General features: G+C 45.0%; 2 protein-coding genes across 2 annotated transcripts in view; both read left to right on the top strand.

The window, feature by feature from the left end:
- Positions 1-17,721, top strand: part of LOC310888609 (uncharacterized protein) — a gene marked incomplete at both ends in the record, with an annotated part of 380,131 nt that overhangs the window by 73,041 nt on the left and 289,369 nt on the right. The window lies entirely within an intron of this gene.
- On the top strand, positions 8,765-12,395 carry LOC310888601 (protein FAM210B, mitochondrial-like; the record flags this gene model as incomplete). Its single annotated transcript, XM_083815479.1, has 3 exons — positions 8,765-8,772; positions 10,994-11,229; positions 11,599-12,395. 3 exons carry the CDS (start codon positions 8,765-8,767, stop codon positions 11,892-11,894), a joined length of 540 nt encoding a protein of 179 aa, XP_083671605.1. The 3' UTR covers positions 11,895-12,395.

Consider the following 17,721-nt stretch of genomic DNA (forward strand, 5'->3'; position numbering starts at 1 on the left):
TACCAGCTACTAGGAGGAAAATTAACTCTATCCTAGCTGTAACCAGGACAAGCATAAGGAGAGCACCAACCTAACCTCTCTGAAGAAACAGTGTCCCACCATGAGGGCTAGACCCCACCATGAGTACTGGCCACACATGTGATGAAACAAGGTGATTAAAAAGAAGTGGTATGTATTCTATGAAAAGAAGTTGCCACACAGATGATATTTTGTGTTGTTGTTTGTTTTTTGTTTTTTTCTTCTCAGAATTGTCTAACATGCTATTTTGCATTGTACAGCATTTCTTTTAGTGGCTTTATTTATAATTAAATATATATAGCTTATCAGTTTGGTCATTTATTGTAAAAAGAGAGTGAAATTTTCATCAGCTTTTGATGAGAAGATTGTAACTTGCTCCTAAATTTAGCCCCTCCATGTACTTACTCTTGAAATAACTGGGCATGCTTTGACTGACTGACATTTCTTTCTAAAAGTTTGTTCTTGTTTAACTGGTGACGTTTAAGAGCAATTGCAGTAACACAGAAGGGGAGACACAGAAAACTCAATTCACAGATTACATCTGTTCTATCTTTTTTCTTTGTAATAAGAGGAGTTATATAGTGGAATGTGATGGTGTATCCCATCCTCCCCCCCCCATCTGACCTTTCACTGTTAACCCTGCTCAAGCAGTAATCACCAGTGGCAGCTGTGATGGCTGCATCTGGCTCAGAATGGATTCTGGGGAGACAGATAATAACACAGTATCCAAGGGCTAATTGAGCATGCACCAGTAAAATGTAGCTTGTATGCAAACATGTCTGAGTCAATCATCTTACGCCATAAATAGGGGACAGCCCAGAGCCCATTGAAACCTCCTGCACAGCAGCAGGCTGTATGCCAGGATCTCCCTTTGAGTAGGGATACCTCTCAAGGTTACTCTTCGAGGTTGAGAGATTCCTTACATGCAACAGATCCTCAGCAAGTGACTAATAGCATGTTGAAACTTTGCAAACTTTGCTAAGTTGCATCTCGGATTGATTGTGCACATAAATCTTTTAGACATAAACTGTTGACTAAGTCTGGGACTAAGACTGCATCCAGCCACACCCAGACTCCTCTGAGAAGGAGTTTGGAAAACAAGGAGGTCTACTCTGAACCTCATGACTCAACAGGAGAGTCTCCTTGATGATTTTGTCTGACCCTTTCCTCTGTGCAATAAATAACTGTGTACCTTGCCATTGAATCTTGTTAAACTACTCTCTTATTTACCATTAACTTTGTTAAATCACCATCTTATATCAATAAAACATATTGTGGTGGTTTTATTCAGGTGGGCAGCTGAGCTCTACCACTCCCCCTCCTCAAAAGAAAAGGGGGAGAAAATACGATGGAAAGGGCTCAAGGGTTGAGATAAGGACAGGGAGATCACTCAACAATTATCATCACGGGCAAAACAGACTCAGAGTAGGGAGATTAATGCAATTTATTACCTATTACTAACAAGCTAGAGCATTGAGAAACTCAAAACAAACTAAAAACACCTTCCCCCCATCCACCCTCTTCTACATAGTCCCCCCAAGCAGTGCTGGGGAACGGGGGAATGGGGGTTGCGGTAAGTCCATAGCACTTTGTCTCCGCTGCTCCTTCACGGTCACTCTCTTCCCCTGCTCCAGCGTGGGGTCCCTCCCATGGGATGCAGTCCTTTTGAACTGATCCTACGTGGGCTTCCCACAGGCAGCAGCTTTTCAAGAACTGCTCTAAATATGGGTCCATACCACGGGGTTCCATCCATCAGGAGCAAACTGTTCCAACCTGGGTCTCCCATGGGCAGCAGCTCCCCCCAGATCACCTGCTCCAGCATGGGCTCCTCTCCATGGGATACAGGTCTGGCCCAGAATATGCTCTGGCAGGGGTTCTCCACAGGCCACAGCCTCCTTCAGGGCAGATCCACCTGCTCCACCATGGGGTCCTCCATGGGCTGCAGCATGGAAATCTACTCCACCGTGGTACTCCATGGGCTGCAGGGGGACAGCCTGCTCCACCAGGGGCCTCTCCTCTGGCCACAGGGGAACTTCTGCTCTGGCACCTGGAGCACCTCCTCCCCCTCCTTCTGTGCTGACTTTGGTGTCTGTGGGGAGGTTTCTCACTCCTTGCTCTCCCAGCTGCTGTTGAGAAGCAGTTTTTTGTTTGTTTCTTTCTTCCTTTTAGTTTTCTTGGATGTGCTCTCACACAGGCATGGACTGTGTTGCTCATGGCTTGGCTCTGGGCAGCGGTGGGCCCCTCTGGGGCCGGATGAAATTGTCCCTTATCTGCCACGGGGAGCCTTCTGGATTCTTCTCATGGGGGCTGCCACTGCAGCCCCCCCAGAACCTTGCCATGTGAACCCAATACACTGGGGCAGCTAGGTCATTACTGGCCTGTAAAGTATCAGGGATTAAATTAACTAATGAAACCCTAAAAAGTGATGGGGGTAGAAGGGGCTGGGGTAACAGTGCCACCTTTTGGGGATACCAAGCTGAGACTAGGGGATAAAATGATCTCTGGGCAATTATTGTATGTACCCAAGGCAGGGACTAACTTGTTGGGAAGGGATTTGATGATGAAATTGGGCATTCAGATAGTAAATTGTTAGACTGCAATAACAGTGGTATTAATGGAGTGCTCTCAGGCCCTGAGAGCAAAGATATATTCACCTCTGACTGGAAAGACTCTGAAACGGGGCAGAAGCATCAATACAGATGGACAATTTTACCTCAGGGGTTTACAGGGCCACCGATTTATTTGGGTAAGTTCTAGAACAGATTTTGGAGCAATTCCAACCTCCTGAGGAGGTGTTACTGTTACAATATGTGGATGATCGTTTATTGTCAGGACAGGAGAAAACAGTTGTGAAGGAAGCCACTAACAAGCTATTCAACTTTCTGGGAAAGCAGGGCTTGGGAGTATTGAAAAATCTAATCTAGGCATCTAATGTCTGAGGGAAAACGGAGAATAAATCCAGAGAGGATTCAGGGAATTGTTGAATACTAAGAAAGAAGTAAAAAGTTTTTAAGAGAAAGGTTTTTTTTTAAGGAATCAGGAGCCACGAATTCTGAAGGAAAAACGGATACTCCCTGATGGGAGAGAAATGCTGAATAAAGCACCAATGAGGCAAATATTAATTGTTTTACATCAAGAGTGTCATTGGGAGGTGCAAGCAATGTGTAATGCTGTGCTAAGAAAGTATGTCTGTGTAGGAATATACACTTCAGTGAAGCAAATATGCAGAGGATGTACCATATGCCTAAAGGTAAATAAAAAGGTCATCCATAACCCACCTAGAGGGGGATGGGAGCCAGGGATTCGACCTTTCCAAAGTACACATGTAGACTTTACTGAGTTACCTGAAGTAGGGAGACTTAAGTACTTGGTTGTCCTAATTGACCATCTGATTGGATGGGTGCAAGACCAAAGAAGCTTACAGCAAGTGTAACTCAGCAGAGCATAACAGAATCTAAAAGCTAGACTCCAGAAAGTTTGCGTCATTAAATCTAGTTCAGATAGTTCAAACATTTACATCTACAGCCAGTTTTGTGAACATTGTGCAAGTGTCTCAACAGTGTGATTTCTTACTAAAAATATGATGAAATGGATCATGGTAGAAATTTAAGCTATTTATGTCTTTGCAGGTCTGGAGCCAGGAATTGTCACTAGATGGGATTGTGGTGGTTTTACTTTGCTGGGCAGCTGAACTCCACCACAACCGCTCTCTCACTCCCCCTCCTCAGAAGAAGAGGGGGAGAAGAAAGTATGCTGGAAAGAAAAAAGCCTCATGGGTTGAGATAAGGATAATTTAATTAAAGGGAAAAGAAAGAGGGAAAAAAAAGAAAAAAGAAAGCAAAGGCCATGCAGAAACACACAGAGAGAGAAAAAACACATTCTCTACTTCCTGTTAACGAATGATGTTTGGCCACATCCCGGGAAGCAGGGCCTCAGTATGCATAGCAGGTGTTTGGGAGGACAGACGTCTTCATAACAAGAGCCCCCACTCTCCTTCCCCTTTCCCACCTTTTATTGCTGAGTGTGACATCATATGGTATGGAATATCCCTTTGGTTGGTTTAGGTCAGCTGCCCTGGTGATGTCCCCTCCCCACCTCTTGCCCAGCCCCAGCCTGCTGGCTCTTGGTGGGGGGGGGGTTGGAGGTAGTCTTGATGCTGTGCCACTATTGCTCAGCAGTAGACAAAACACTGGTGTGATACTTTTTTTCCAGGAGCTTCTGAGTAACATGGTAGCTGGGGCAGTAGCCTGAGCATATGTACCACACCTTCGGTCAGAACAAGGTATGTATATCTGAACTGGAAAGCACACCAACATACTCCTTGCAAAGGCTTATACTGGTCCATGCAGCAGACTGGCTTAACCAATATGGAGGTCTAAATATCATTGTAAACATTCTATGTGTTAATAATTTTGTAAGAATTAAAACTGATCTTGGAGCGGGGTGAGGAGGCAGTAGGAGACCTCCAAAAATTCTCAACCCTCTTTAAAATGAAGATTTGTTCTGAATTAATGTGAATGTAATTCACGAAAATTAAGATTGAAAACTGACAATGCTGTAAAAACAGCTCCTAATGGTGAGTGGCTTATGGTGTTCCTTTTGAGGATGAAAAGATGCTTTTTAAAAGCATAGCATTTAATTGAGTACTTGCATTCATCTTTCTGTATCTAAATAGAAAGTCATTCTGTGCAAGTTAGATGATGCTTTGCAATGATGTTTTAAGCCACAGGTCATTTAGTATTGTGAGGTGCTGGAAAAAAAAGTACTAAATTTCCTTTTCTTTATTTAGGGCAAGAAAAGAATACTGTGAGAATCTGAGGCTTGCTTCAGGCAGGCCATACTGTCCCTTCAGTGTCAAAGCCAGATGGCTGGGGAGTGACCAAAGGAGCCAGGGAACTGATGCAGCAGAAAGAAGCAACAACTGAACAACAGCTGAAGGAGCTCTTCCAGAAACAGAAGTTCTAATCCACTGCAGTTGTCTGAATGTTAGAATGATTTATCTACAGAACAACTCATGCTTTACAAGAAAATTTGTGAAGATGAGTACCCTGTTAATTTAGCAGTTAACTTTTAATAAAAGACAAAATTCAGGGACAATGTGATTATGGATTACACATGTAAAACATTGATAAAATCTTTCTTTGGGCATATATTTTAGAGTCAGAAGGAGCTTCTCTTAGCTAGGTACCATTAACTGGGTAGACACAGAAATACACTGAAAGCAATAATTGGCTCAATTAACCTACAGAAAGAGAAAAGCCATCTATAAATACTTTATCAATAGACTTCCACTCCTGAGTCTGTTTTCAATTTGGGATTATGTAGGAGCTTCCTCAGACTTCAGGATTTGTTAAAGGCCACTTCAGGTACACACAAGCTGCCCATGCTTCAGACACAGTTACCTATAGTCACATTCTTGACATCAAAACAATAAAAGTAAACTGGAAAATATATTGTTTAAATGGAATCAAAGGGGAGAGAAATGAGATGTTGAAGAAATTTCTTACATGCAGAAGAATGTTTCAGAGAAAATTTGAGAAAAAAAAAAGAGTGACAGGTAAATAACTCATTTTTTGTCTCAGGATACTATGTATACAAGATGTATTCCTTTGGAGAGTGAGTCTTAAGAGATTCTGAAATTTAAAAAAACAAATAAATTAAAAGTAATATGATGGAATAGGATCATATTATAGAATCATAGAATGCCTTAGGTTGGAAGGGACCTTAAAGATCATGTAATTCCAACCCCCCTGCCATGGGCAGGAACACCTTCCACTAGACCAGGTTGCTCAAAGCCCCATCCAACCTGGCCTTAAACTCTTCCAGGGAGGGGGCATCCACAACTTCTCTGGGCAACCTGTTCCAGTGCCTCACCATCCTCACAGTGAAGAATTTATTCCTTATATCTAATCTAAATCTACCCTCTTTTAGTTTAAGGCCATTACTCCTTGTCCTATCACTACACTCCCTGATAAAGAGTCCCTCCCCAGCTTTCTTGTAGGCCTCCTTTAGGTATTGGAAGATTGTTATAAGGTCTCGCCTTCTCTTCTCCAGGCTGGGCAACCCCAACTCCTTCAGCCTCTCTTAATAGGAGAGGTGCTCCAACCCCTTGATCATCTTTGTGGCCCTCCTCTGGACTTGTTCTAATACTTCTGTATCCTTCTTGTGCTGGAGGCCTCAGAGCTGAACACAGTACTCCAGGTGAGGTTTCACAAGAGCAGAGTAGAGGGGGAGAATCACCTCCCTCAACCTGCTGGCCACACTTCTTTTGATGCAGCCCAGGATATGGTTGGCTTTCTGGGCTGCAAGCGCACATTGCCAGCTCATATCTCGTCAACCAAAATCCCCAAGTCTTTCTCATCAGGGCTGCTCTCAGTCCATTCTCTGCCCAACCTGTATTTGTGCTTGGCATTACCCTGGCCCAGATGCATGACCTTGCACTTGGCCTTGTTGAACCTCATGAGGTTCGCACAGGCTCACCTCTCAAGCCTGTCAAGGTCCCTCTGGATGGCATCCCTTCCCTCCAGCATGTCGACTACACCACACATCTTGGTGTCATCGGCAAACTTGCTGAGGATGCACTTAATTCCATTGTCCATGTCACCAACAAAAGATGTTAAACAGTGCCAGTCCCAATACTGACCCCTGAGGAACACCACTCGTTACTGATCTCCACCTGGACATCAAGCCGTTGACTGCAACTCTTTTAGTGAGACCATCCAGCCAATTCCTTATCCACCCCCAAGTGTGGACCATCCATCAAATCCATCTCTCTCCAATTTAGAGACCAGGATATCATGGGGGACACAGTGTCAAATGCTTTGCATAAGTCCAGGTAGATGATGTCAGTTGCTCTTCCCCTATCCACCAATGCTGTAACCCCATTGTAGAAGGCCACCAGATTTGTCAGGCATGATCTGCCCTTAGTGAAGCCATGTTGACTGTCACCAATCACTTCCTTATTTTCCATGTGCCTTAGCATAGTTTCCAGGAGGATCTGCTCCATGATCTTGCCAGGCACAGAGGTGAGACTGACCGGCCTGTAGTTCCTTGAGTCTTCCTTTTTTCCCTTTTTAAAAACGGGGGTTATGTTTCCCCTCTTCCAGTCAGTGGGAATGTCACCGGGCTGCCACAACTTCTCAAATATGATGGTTAGTGGCTTAACAACTTAATCTGCCAGTTCCCTCAGAACCTGTGGATGCTTCTCATCAGGTCCCATGGCCTTGTGCACCTTCATGTTCCTTAGATGGTCTCAGACCTGATCTTCTTATTGAGTGCACCCTCAGTAAGTTGGGGGGGAAGTGTCAATCTGCCAGAGGGTAGGAAGACCCTTCAGAGGGACTGGAAATTTTGCCTGAAAGCCAAAAGCAGATAAATCAAGAAAGTGGATATTTTAAAATGTAGATTATTTTGAAAACAAGCATGTAAGTATATATGCACTACATTAAACTCCTTTCCTTCTTAAACTCTTCTGGATGTTCCCCCTGCAGAAAGTGGAATAATGCAAAATCTCTGAAACAAAACAGCCAGATCTTTGATCACCACCAAAATGCTCACAGCATTAAAGATGTATGCATGATAAGGTGGCTTAAAATAGAAGCTGCCTACAACTGGTAAAGAAATGTTTTGAGCAATTCTTACTAGTTTAGGGACTTCCTGTGGGAAAGATTGCAGCTTGACTGTTTTGTTTTTTGTTTTTTTTTTAAATGTCCAACACAGAATTTTTAAGAACCATGATATTTAAGAAGATGATCATATATGATTTTAAGCACTTAATTTTAGATACTCAATTTAAAAAGGACAAAATTTAACAGACACTAACAATGACAATAAACATTGAAAAGGAATTTTGAAGCCATTCAAAATGGACTGGACCCAAGGGGGAAGCTACACAACCCCTGTTTGATTCTTGTCCCAGGCTGGGCTTAGAAAAGATTTGACGATGAGATGAAAATTAGTTGATAGGGTGTTTTATTGATCACTACAGTACACCTAAGCCCTCCGTAAAAAAAAAAACACAACTCCAAAAAAATGCAAAACTGAGCAGCAAAGCTGCAAAGCCAATAAAGCTTTGTTTCCCATTTCCTTCTGTATAATGTCTTAGTGAGGGGTAACGGAACTTAGATTTGTTAACGCTTTCTAAGCGTTATTACATGAGTTCCTGGTTTATTACGTGAGTTGTTAAGGAATCAAGAGAGAGACTGATAGTACAATTCTAGGAAATTTATTTCCTTAGGAAGCCTGTCTGAAAAGTTAGATAATTAGAGGTGAAAGAGACTTTAGAAGATCACCACCTCTATTTAGTATCCTAAGGTAGGATCAACTAATCATAGGAGACATTTGTTTAAACTGTTTGGAAATAGATTAATGATGGAGATTTTGTGCCAACGCCAGGCAAACTTCATTCTTCTTAACAAACTTTTCCTAATCTGAATACTTCTTGATGGAAATTAAATCCATTATTTTTTCCAGATCATTACAGACATGAAGAATTTATTCCTTTTGTCTTAGCTGAAGGAGTTCATCTACAGAAGAGAAAATCCAGTCTTTACTATCTAAATAAACCTTTACTCACAAGACTGAATGTAAGGACAAGAGGGATCTCAACAAACCATAAACTTTGGAAACTTTCTACAAGTTCACTGGGCTGTACATCAGAAGATGGCTGTATTTATAGTCAACTCCAAAATTTTGAGGAACCCCATGCAAAAGCATTCTGTCCTGTGGCCTAAAAACCTGCAGTTCGATGGTCAGGTATCCCTTTATCCAACCTGTTGGACTGATTCATCTATAAACTGCAGGAAAGCAAGGAGTTTTGCATTTATTTATTTATTTACTGCAAAGAATGAAATTCTGGACTAAGGTACAAGATCACAAAACAACCTTTTTTCTTTTTTTTTCCTGTTGTGGTGGTTTTACCTTACTAGGCAGCTGAACTCCACCACAACTGCTCTCTCACTCCCCCTCCTCAGAAGAGGAGGGGAAGAAGAAAAGGAAAGAAACAACTCAAGGGTTGAGATAAGGATAATTTAATTAAAGGAAAAAATAATTATTAGGGGAAAATTATTATAAATTAAATAATTTAACTAAAGGGAAAAGTGAAAGGGAAAAAGGGAAGTAAAAAAAAGCAAAGGCCGTGTGGAAGCACAGAGGAACGAAATTACTCTCTACTTCCCACCAACGAGCGATGCTTGAGCACGTCCTTGAAGCAGGGCCTCAACACACGTAGCCATTGTTTGGGAGGACAGACGTTTTCACAGCAAGAGCCCACCCCTCCCCCTCCTTCATTTTTCCACCTTTTATTGCTGAGTATGACATCATATGGTATGGAATATCCCTTTGGTTGGTTTAGGTCAGCTGCCCTGGTGATGTCCCCTCCCCACCTCTTGCCCACCCCTAGCCTGCTGGCTCTTGGGGAGGGGGGGTTGGAGGTAGTCTTGATGCTGTGCCACTATTGCTCAGCAGTAGACAAAACATTGGTGTGATACCAATGCTGTTCTAGCTACAGGTGCAGAGCACAGCACTGTATGGGCCGCTGCGGGGAAAGTTAACTCCATCCCAGCCAGTATACCTGTTCCTTTCAGAGGAAAGTTTTCTAGGAATTGTACAGAACTTGAAATCTCCATATCCCACAAATACCTTCCTAAAGCAATTTGTAGGTCATACCTTCTTTTTCAACTCAATAGATAAATGCAGTGGTAGGTTCAGTGACATTTTTTACCTAAGTATTAACATAAGTGGATTCATATATTCATCTTGTTCTACTATTGTCCTAGACCCGCTAAACTTGAACAGGAAAAAGAGATATTGGCAGCGTATGAAAGGGTTCAAGCTCCTTCGGAAGTGGTTGGTACTGAAGCACAGCTCGTCTTGGCACCCCAACTGTCGGTGTTGGGCTGGATGTTCAAAGGGAGGGTCCCCTTTACACATCATGCAACTGATGCTACATGGAGCAAGTGGGTTGCACTGATTACTCAGCGGGCTCGAACAGGAAACCCCAGTCGCCCAGGAATCCTGGAAGTGCTTATGGACTGGCCAGAAGGCAAATACTTTGGGGATATCACAAGTTGACACGTGCTAAAGAGGCCCCACTGTATAATAAACTACCAGAAAATGAGAAGCAATATGCCCTGTTCACTGATGGGTCCTGTCGTATTGTGGGAAAGCATCGGAGGTGGAAGGCTGCTGTCTGGAGTCCTACACAACAAGTTGCAGAAACTGCTGAAGGAGAAAGTGAATGGAGCCACTTTGCGGAAGTGAAGTGCTCTATTTCTATGCTGATTCACAGATGGTGGCAAATGCCTCGTGGGGCTGGCTACAGCAATGGAAGCAGAACAACTGGCAGTGCAAAGGCAAACCCATCTGGGCTGCTGCATTGTGGCAAGATATTGCTGCCCAGGTAGAGAACCTGGTTGTAAAGGTACGCCATGTAGATGCTCATGTGCCCAAGAATCGGGCTACTGAAGAACATCGAAACAACCAGCAGGAGGATCAGGCTGCTAAGACTGAAGTGGCTCAGGTGGACCTGGACTGGCAACATAAGGGTGAACTATTTATAGCTTGATGGGCCCTTGCCTACCCCCGATAATGCCTCCCTGGGGGCCCGAGCTTTCGACCCGCGGGAACGATGGGAGCTAGTGCGCCAGGAAGCGCTAAAGGACCTGGTAGGAACGGCTTTCCCGGTGCAGGTGCGACCCAACGGTCCAAATGAAAATGCAATGCTAACGCAGGGTCCAGCGCCACCTGCACCCCCGCTGTCACCTCCGGGCACCCACCCACCCGCTCCGCCGCCGGCTGCTGCGTTTCTCAGGTTTGAGCGCCCGCCCGTACGCACCGGGCGCTGCCATGTTCTGCCTGCTGCTGCGCCCGGGCCCGCCGCCTCGCGGGCCCTCGCTCGCCGCCTCCCGCCGCCGCCGCCGCTGCTGCCCCCCCGCCATCCCCTCCACCCCCCACCCCCGGGCTGGCCTCCCCTGAGCCCGCCGGCCCATCTGCTGGCGCTGCGGGCCGCTGCCGGCAGCTCGGCCAAGGATGTGGGTGGATCCCCTGAACAGGCAGCCACAGATCTCAGCAGTGAACACAAACTCAATAAATCCCAGCAGCTGAAAAAAGTTTTCAAAGAATGTGGTGCTGTAGGGGTTTCATTCCATGTTGGAATTTCATTACTATCTCTAGGAATCTTCAACCTGTCTGTTAGCGTTCGCGAGGACCCATAACCACAGAGTGATTATATGAAGGTGCTTTTATTAGGCGCCGGAAGTTAGGGGCATGTCTGCCCAAATCTAACTTCATTCGATTTGTACACACAACAAATATTTATACTATTTAGAAACACACATTTGCATAATATACTCGTAATCATCAGTTATCTTCATATTCATTGGATGAATGTATATTCCATCTTCTATAATCATAGCCCCCTTATTAATCTGATAGGTCCCTTTTTCAGTTACTTAGATACTTTCCTGATTACATTAGATTTCAATGGTATTTACCTTAGTTTCCAAACCATTTATTCACCCAGCAATAATCTCCCAGATACCCCTAATATTTATCCTAACTGCTATCTCTAGATCAAATGAGCATTTATGGTATGCATTGTTAGCAGCAATACTGGTTTTACTACTAATACACCTGTTGCCATGTTAACTTTTACCAACATGGCTGTGTCAAGTGGTGTGGATATGACTGCAGTTCTCTTCAAACTTGGTTTCAGTGAATCATCGCTGCAATCTAAAAGGGCTGCTGGTACAGGCACATTTGTGTTGGCATATGCTATTCACAAATTGTTTGCTCCAGTACGAATAATTTGTGTGCCAGTGATACGGACGGCAATGTTTAACAACAGGAAAACATTACATTGTTCCTTATCCAGCTAAATTAGACGGCTAAGTACCTAAACATGCTTCCTCACAAACCACCGTGTCCCCTGCTCACCACCTTTGGGTTTTTCCAACTAAAACAAGAGTTGCTGTTGTAACATCACAATTTGCGTGAATAACAATCTGTGTGGCTCAAAAGATTACACTGTTTCTCTCTCTTGGGATAGAATATTTGCATTGTGCCAAATGCTAGTAGATATTTTCATATATTTTCTATGCTCTGTGATACCTTAACATATGCAGATTTTCAGACTTGTGTCCTCTTGCATTAGAGATAAAAACCATACATGATGGAGAAATTACATTGTAAATGTGTCTTAGGCTGTTAAATATTTGTTTTTCAGATTTTTTTAAAATGTATGTATTTAAGTACATTTGTTAGCATATTTTTGACAATTTATGTTCATAAATGTTTTGAAGTAATTGTTTCAGGGAAAGTATCTGTGCTGCACGCTCAATAAAAATGTGTTAAATAAAAAAAAAAAGACAAAAAAAAGAAAAAAGGAAAAAAAGAAAAAAGAAAAAAAACTAGTACCTTTGAATATTGTATCGGACTCGCAATACGCTGTAAGTGTCGCTCAGCGCATTGAAAGGGCACATTTGAGACATATCCCAAAGGAAAACTTGTTTCTAAAACTTAAAGAGCTGTTATTTTTGGTAGAGCAGCGAGTGCACCCGTATTGTATTATTCATATGCAGAGCCACGCCATGTTACCTGGTATTTTTGCAGAGGGTAACACACGCGCTGACCAGCTAACTAATATGACCCTGACTGCCCTGGTGCCTAAGGTGCTGGAGCAAGCACGGTTATCCCATGCCTTTTTCCATCAATCTGCCAAAGTCTTGGCGAAACAATTCACTATATCGATCACTGATGGCAAATTGATTGTCCAAACATGTCCTGACTGTCAACAACATGTTTCGACCCCGTCTTTAATGGTAAACCATAGAGGTCTACGGTCCTTACAGTTATGGCAGACCGACGTAACGCATATTCCAGAATTTGGTCGCTTGAAAAATGTTCACTTATCGGTAGATACTTTCTCTCATGCTATTTGGGCGACAGCTGCGGTGGGTGAAACTAGCCGCCACGTCCAGGCTCACTTCCGTGTCGTTTTCGCAGCGCTAGGCATCCCAAAGGAAATAAAAACTGACAGTGGCCCCGCCTATACTAGTCATTCCCTTCAAACCTTTTTTCAAACTTGGGATATCCGACACATCAAAGGCATTCCTCATTCCCCCATGGGTCAAACCATTGTTGAGCGCACACATCGCACCTTGAAAACACTGCCAAATAAACAAAAAGGGGGAGACACCCAGGAAACACCACAGAACAGGTTGGGAAAGGCACTTCACGTAATGAATCACCTATCATTACCCTTTCCTCACGAAGAGGTACCGCCCATAATAAAACATTACAAAAATATGAATTCTGCACTGTCACGGGTGCCACAAGCAGAGCAAGCCTTAGTAATAGTAAAAAATTTAAATACAGGTCTTTGGGAGGGACCCCAGCCTCTAATAACTTGGGGTCGAGGGTATGCTTGTGTCTCCACAAGTCATGGACCAAGATGGGTACCAGCAAGGGGGTAACGCCATGGTCGACCTCCTCCTCACAATCGCCGCTGTCATCGGTTATTGCCAGCCCTGGGTCTCCATCCAACCACGCCGCAACATCTGGGTCACCCTCGCCAACATGACAGGACAAGAAGCACTGTGCCTGTCCCTGGCTAGTGCTAATGACCCATTTACGATATGTCTGGTGGGGAACCCGGCAGATAACAAAGACTGGACTGTCTACTTATGGCAAGCGCCCCTAGAGCCACAGGAATTAGATATCCTGGGATGTGAAACAGCAACAGCATGTGTAAGGTTCAATTGCTCAGGCAAAAAATCCAATCATGAAACAAATGGTCAATGCCACTCTTGCTCCTTATTGCAATGCATCTCTTTGGTGTAATTATACAAAACTATAATAGCATCCTTCCTTGCGCCAGGAGCCACTCTGCTCGGCTGTGGGATCGACTGTGGAACAGACGCCCCCAAGGTGCACCCCGAGCATTTTCCTCAGAAGGGTCTCCACTCTCAGCCGCTCACCACGGGAGTAGACAAGGACCTCCTGAAGCCGCGGACAAATTATTTTAAGTGATGTTTTCTTGTGGCATGAATGAGAAATGCAAGAGGCCTCTTTGCGTGATTGTGTGATTGTGCTGTGCGAGTGAGAAGCAGCATCGCTGCGAAGCAACATCCCTAGCGCTTAGTGGCTTGTTGACTGATGTAGATTCTAGTAGGCATGCTACTTTACAATCGTAATTCTGCATGTGATTCTTACCCTGTTGCTTATTGTACCGTGCTTATTGCAATGTCTGTGGTGATTGATAGAAAAATCTATAGAAAGCGTTTAGTTGGTTGAAAATAAAAAAAGGGGGAATTGTGGGAAAGGAATTTGCAGGTGGCTTCGCGCTGTTTCACACATCCCTGAATTAGAGATAATGAGGAAACAAGCGGTAGAAACAAAAACTTGAGCAAGGTTGAGATAAAGTAAATTGGCTACAGTGTTAAAGATGAGCTTTGGGCAGTGGCCAATTGCTGGCTGGCTCGAGGCGTGTCTGAGGCTCTCTAACCAGTTGTATGACAGATTCAGGCACGTGGACAGCGTGTGGGGCTACGGGGGAAAGTATATGTAGTAGTGAAAAAGGGCAATAAAGGTCTCCTGTTCAAGAGCCATCAGGAGTCCGTGTCTTTCATCCCTTCAAGGAGCAACCCCCCTCTGTCATACAAAGGCAGCCTGTAGTGAGCTTGAGCAACCAGGAGTGCAGCAACCAGGAGCGTGGCCAGCAGTCCATGCAGGAAGGGTGCAGGGTCAGTCTTTTTTGTGTTCTGGGATCAGTAGATGAAGGGCCTTCTCCTGCAACAGAAATGGTGTCCACCTGCCAGTCTGAGGCTGAAACCCAGATGGGGGGGCCACAACCTCCCCAGGCAGGTGCCTACATCCAGACAGGCCTCCCAAGTATCGAAAGAGCGGCCCACACCCTCAGTTCCAGGGAACTCCAGTCTGGAAGTCCCCCCTAGGTCCTGAAGGCAGAGGTGGGTGTCATGGGTGCAAGTGTGCCCAGCTGGATGAGCTTTTCAAACAGGTGGCTCTGTTGCGAGAGGAGCTCACCAGACAGGGTAGCATTCGGGAATCTGAGGAGGAGATTGACAAATGGTATTATATGCTGACATGGTCCGAGCAACAGCCCTGCCTTAAGTCCAGGCAAGGGATAGGTAAACAAGCTTGCAGCCCTGAACAAGCACATTAGAAAGACTCACTGGACAAGGGAGAGCGGACCCTTGTCTCTGATCAGAGCCTGAGGAGGAATCTCTCCCTTGCCCCCGAAGTGCCCCTGCACAATAGATATAATGTTCTAGGACAGGAGAGAGGGGACTCTGAGAATATTAGTAAAGACCTCAGAAAGGCCAGCCACGCAAAGTTGGCTCAGTCTCCCACCTGTATCAGAACCAGTTCCACAAAGAAGGCATGAAGGGTGTTAGTCATTGGAGACTCCTCTCTGAGAGGCATTGAGGCCCCCACTTGCCATCCAGACAATCTCTCCAGAGAGGTTTGTTGCCTGCCTGGGGCCTGTATTTGTGATATTACTAAGAGGCTACCAAGTCTGGTGGGTCCCAAACACTACCACCCCTTCCTCCTTTTTCAAGTAGGATCAAAGGATGCTGAAACAAGGAAACTCCAAAATATCAGAAAGGATTTTTATCACAGAATCACAGAATCACAGCATCATCTAGGTTGGAAGAGACCTCCAAGATCACCGAGTCCAACCTATGACCTAACACTAACAAGTCCTCCACTAAACCATATCACTAAGCTCTACATCTAAACGTCTCTTAAAGACCTCCAGGGATGGTGACTCAACCACTTCCCTGGGCAGCCCATTCCAATGCCTAACAACCCTTTCGGTAAAGAAGTTCTTCCTAATATCCAGCCTAAACCTCCCCTGGCGCAACTTTAGCCCATTCCCTCTAGTCCTGTCACCAGGCACGTGGGAGAATAGACCAATCCCCACCTCTCTACAGCCTCCTTTAAGGTACCTGTAGAGTGTGATAAGGTCACCCCTGAGCCTTCTCTTTTATGTCCCTTGGAAAGATGTTGAAGGGATTGGGAGCACAAGTAGTGTTGTCTCCAGTCTTCCCAGTTGGTGACTGGGACTCAGGAAGAAGGAGATGAACAGGCCGAGTGAATGATTGGCTGTGAGGCTGGTGCCATACGCAAGGTTTTGGGTTCTATGACCTTGGATGCACTTTTGAAGGACCGGACATGCTGACACCAGATGGGGCAGAGCTGACCAGGTGGGGCAAGATTGTTCTGGGCGATAAGCTGGCTGGCCTTATTAGCAGGGCTTTAAACTAGATGTGGTGGGGGAAGGGGATGTACCTCTGAGTGAAGAAATCATACCTGAGAACACTATCACTCTAAGTAACAACAGGAAAATACTTGTGAACTGTCCCAATGCAATTAGGAAGGGTTCTGGAAACTTGATATGACCGATTGCCCAGCTGAAGTGCCTCTACACCAAAGCACGCAGCATGGGAAACAAGTAAGAGGAACTGGAAACCATGGTGCAATTAGACAAATATGACCTGATTGCTATCATGGAAACATGATGGGATGGATCACATAACTGGAACATTGGAATAGAGGGCTACAAACTCTTCAGAAGGGATAGACAGGGAAGGAAGGGAGGGGGTGTTGCCCTCTACATTAGGGAAGGTATTGATTGGGAAGAGTTGCCTCTGAGAAACAGCCATGGACAGACTGAGAGCTTGTGGGTGAGAGTTAAGGACCACACCAATAAAGGACACCTTGTGGTTGGGGTCTACTACAGGCTACCCAATCAAGGGGAGCCTGTGGATGAGGCCTTCTTGCTTCAACTACAAGAAGCGCCACACTCTCACATGGTCATCTGTCCCTGGTGAATGGAAAAAGGGAAACATTACTCCCATTTTTAAAAAGGGCAGAAAGGAGGACCCAGGGAACTACAGACCTGTGAGCCTCACCTCTTTGCCTGGGAAGATCATGGAACAGATCCTCCTGGAAGCAACATCAAGGCACATGCAAGACAAGGAGGTGATCCGAGACAGCCAGCATGGCTTCACCAAGGGCAAACCATGCCTGACCAATCTGGTGACCTTCTATAATGGAGTGACTGCACCAGCTGACAAGGGAAGACCGACTGAAGTTATCTACCTGGAATTCTGTAAGGCCTTTGACACCTGACATCCTTGTCTCCAAATTGGAGAGAGATGGATTTGATGGGTGGACCATTCAGTGGATAAGGAGTTAGCCTGAAGGTCGCACCTAGAGACTGGTGGTCAAGGGCTCTATGTCCAGGTGGAGGCTGGTGATGAGTGGTGTACCTCAGGGGTCTATCTTGGGAATGGTATGATTTAATACCAGTGACATAGACAATAGGGTATAGTGTACCCTCATCAAATTTTCAGATGGCACCAATCTGAGTGGTGCAGTTGATACAAGAGAAGGAAAGGATACCATCCAAAGGGACCTGGACAGTCTTGAGAAGTGGGCCAACGGGAACATAATGAGGTTCAAAAAGTCCAAGTGCAAGGTGCTGCACCTGGGTCGGGGCAATCCTGGACATGAGTACAGACTGGGAGAAGAACTCATTGAGAGCAGCCCTGCAAGAAGGACTTGAGGGTTCTGGTGGACTAAAAGCTTGACATGAGCCAGCAGTGCGTGCTTGCAGCCCAGAAGGCCAACTGCATCCTCAGCTGCATCAAAAGAGGAGGGGCCAGCAGGTTGAGGGAG

The sequence above is a fragment of the Anser anser genome (assembly GCF_964211835.1).
Source record: "Anser anser genome assembly, chromosome: W".
NCBI classification, from domain to species: domain Eukaryota; kingdom Metazoa; phylum Chordata; class Aves; order Anseriformes; family Anatidae; genus Anser; species Anser anser.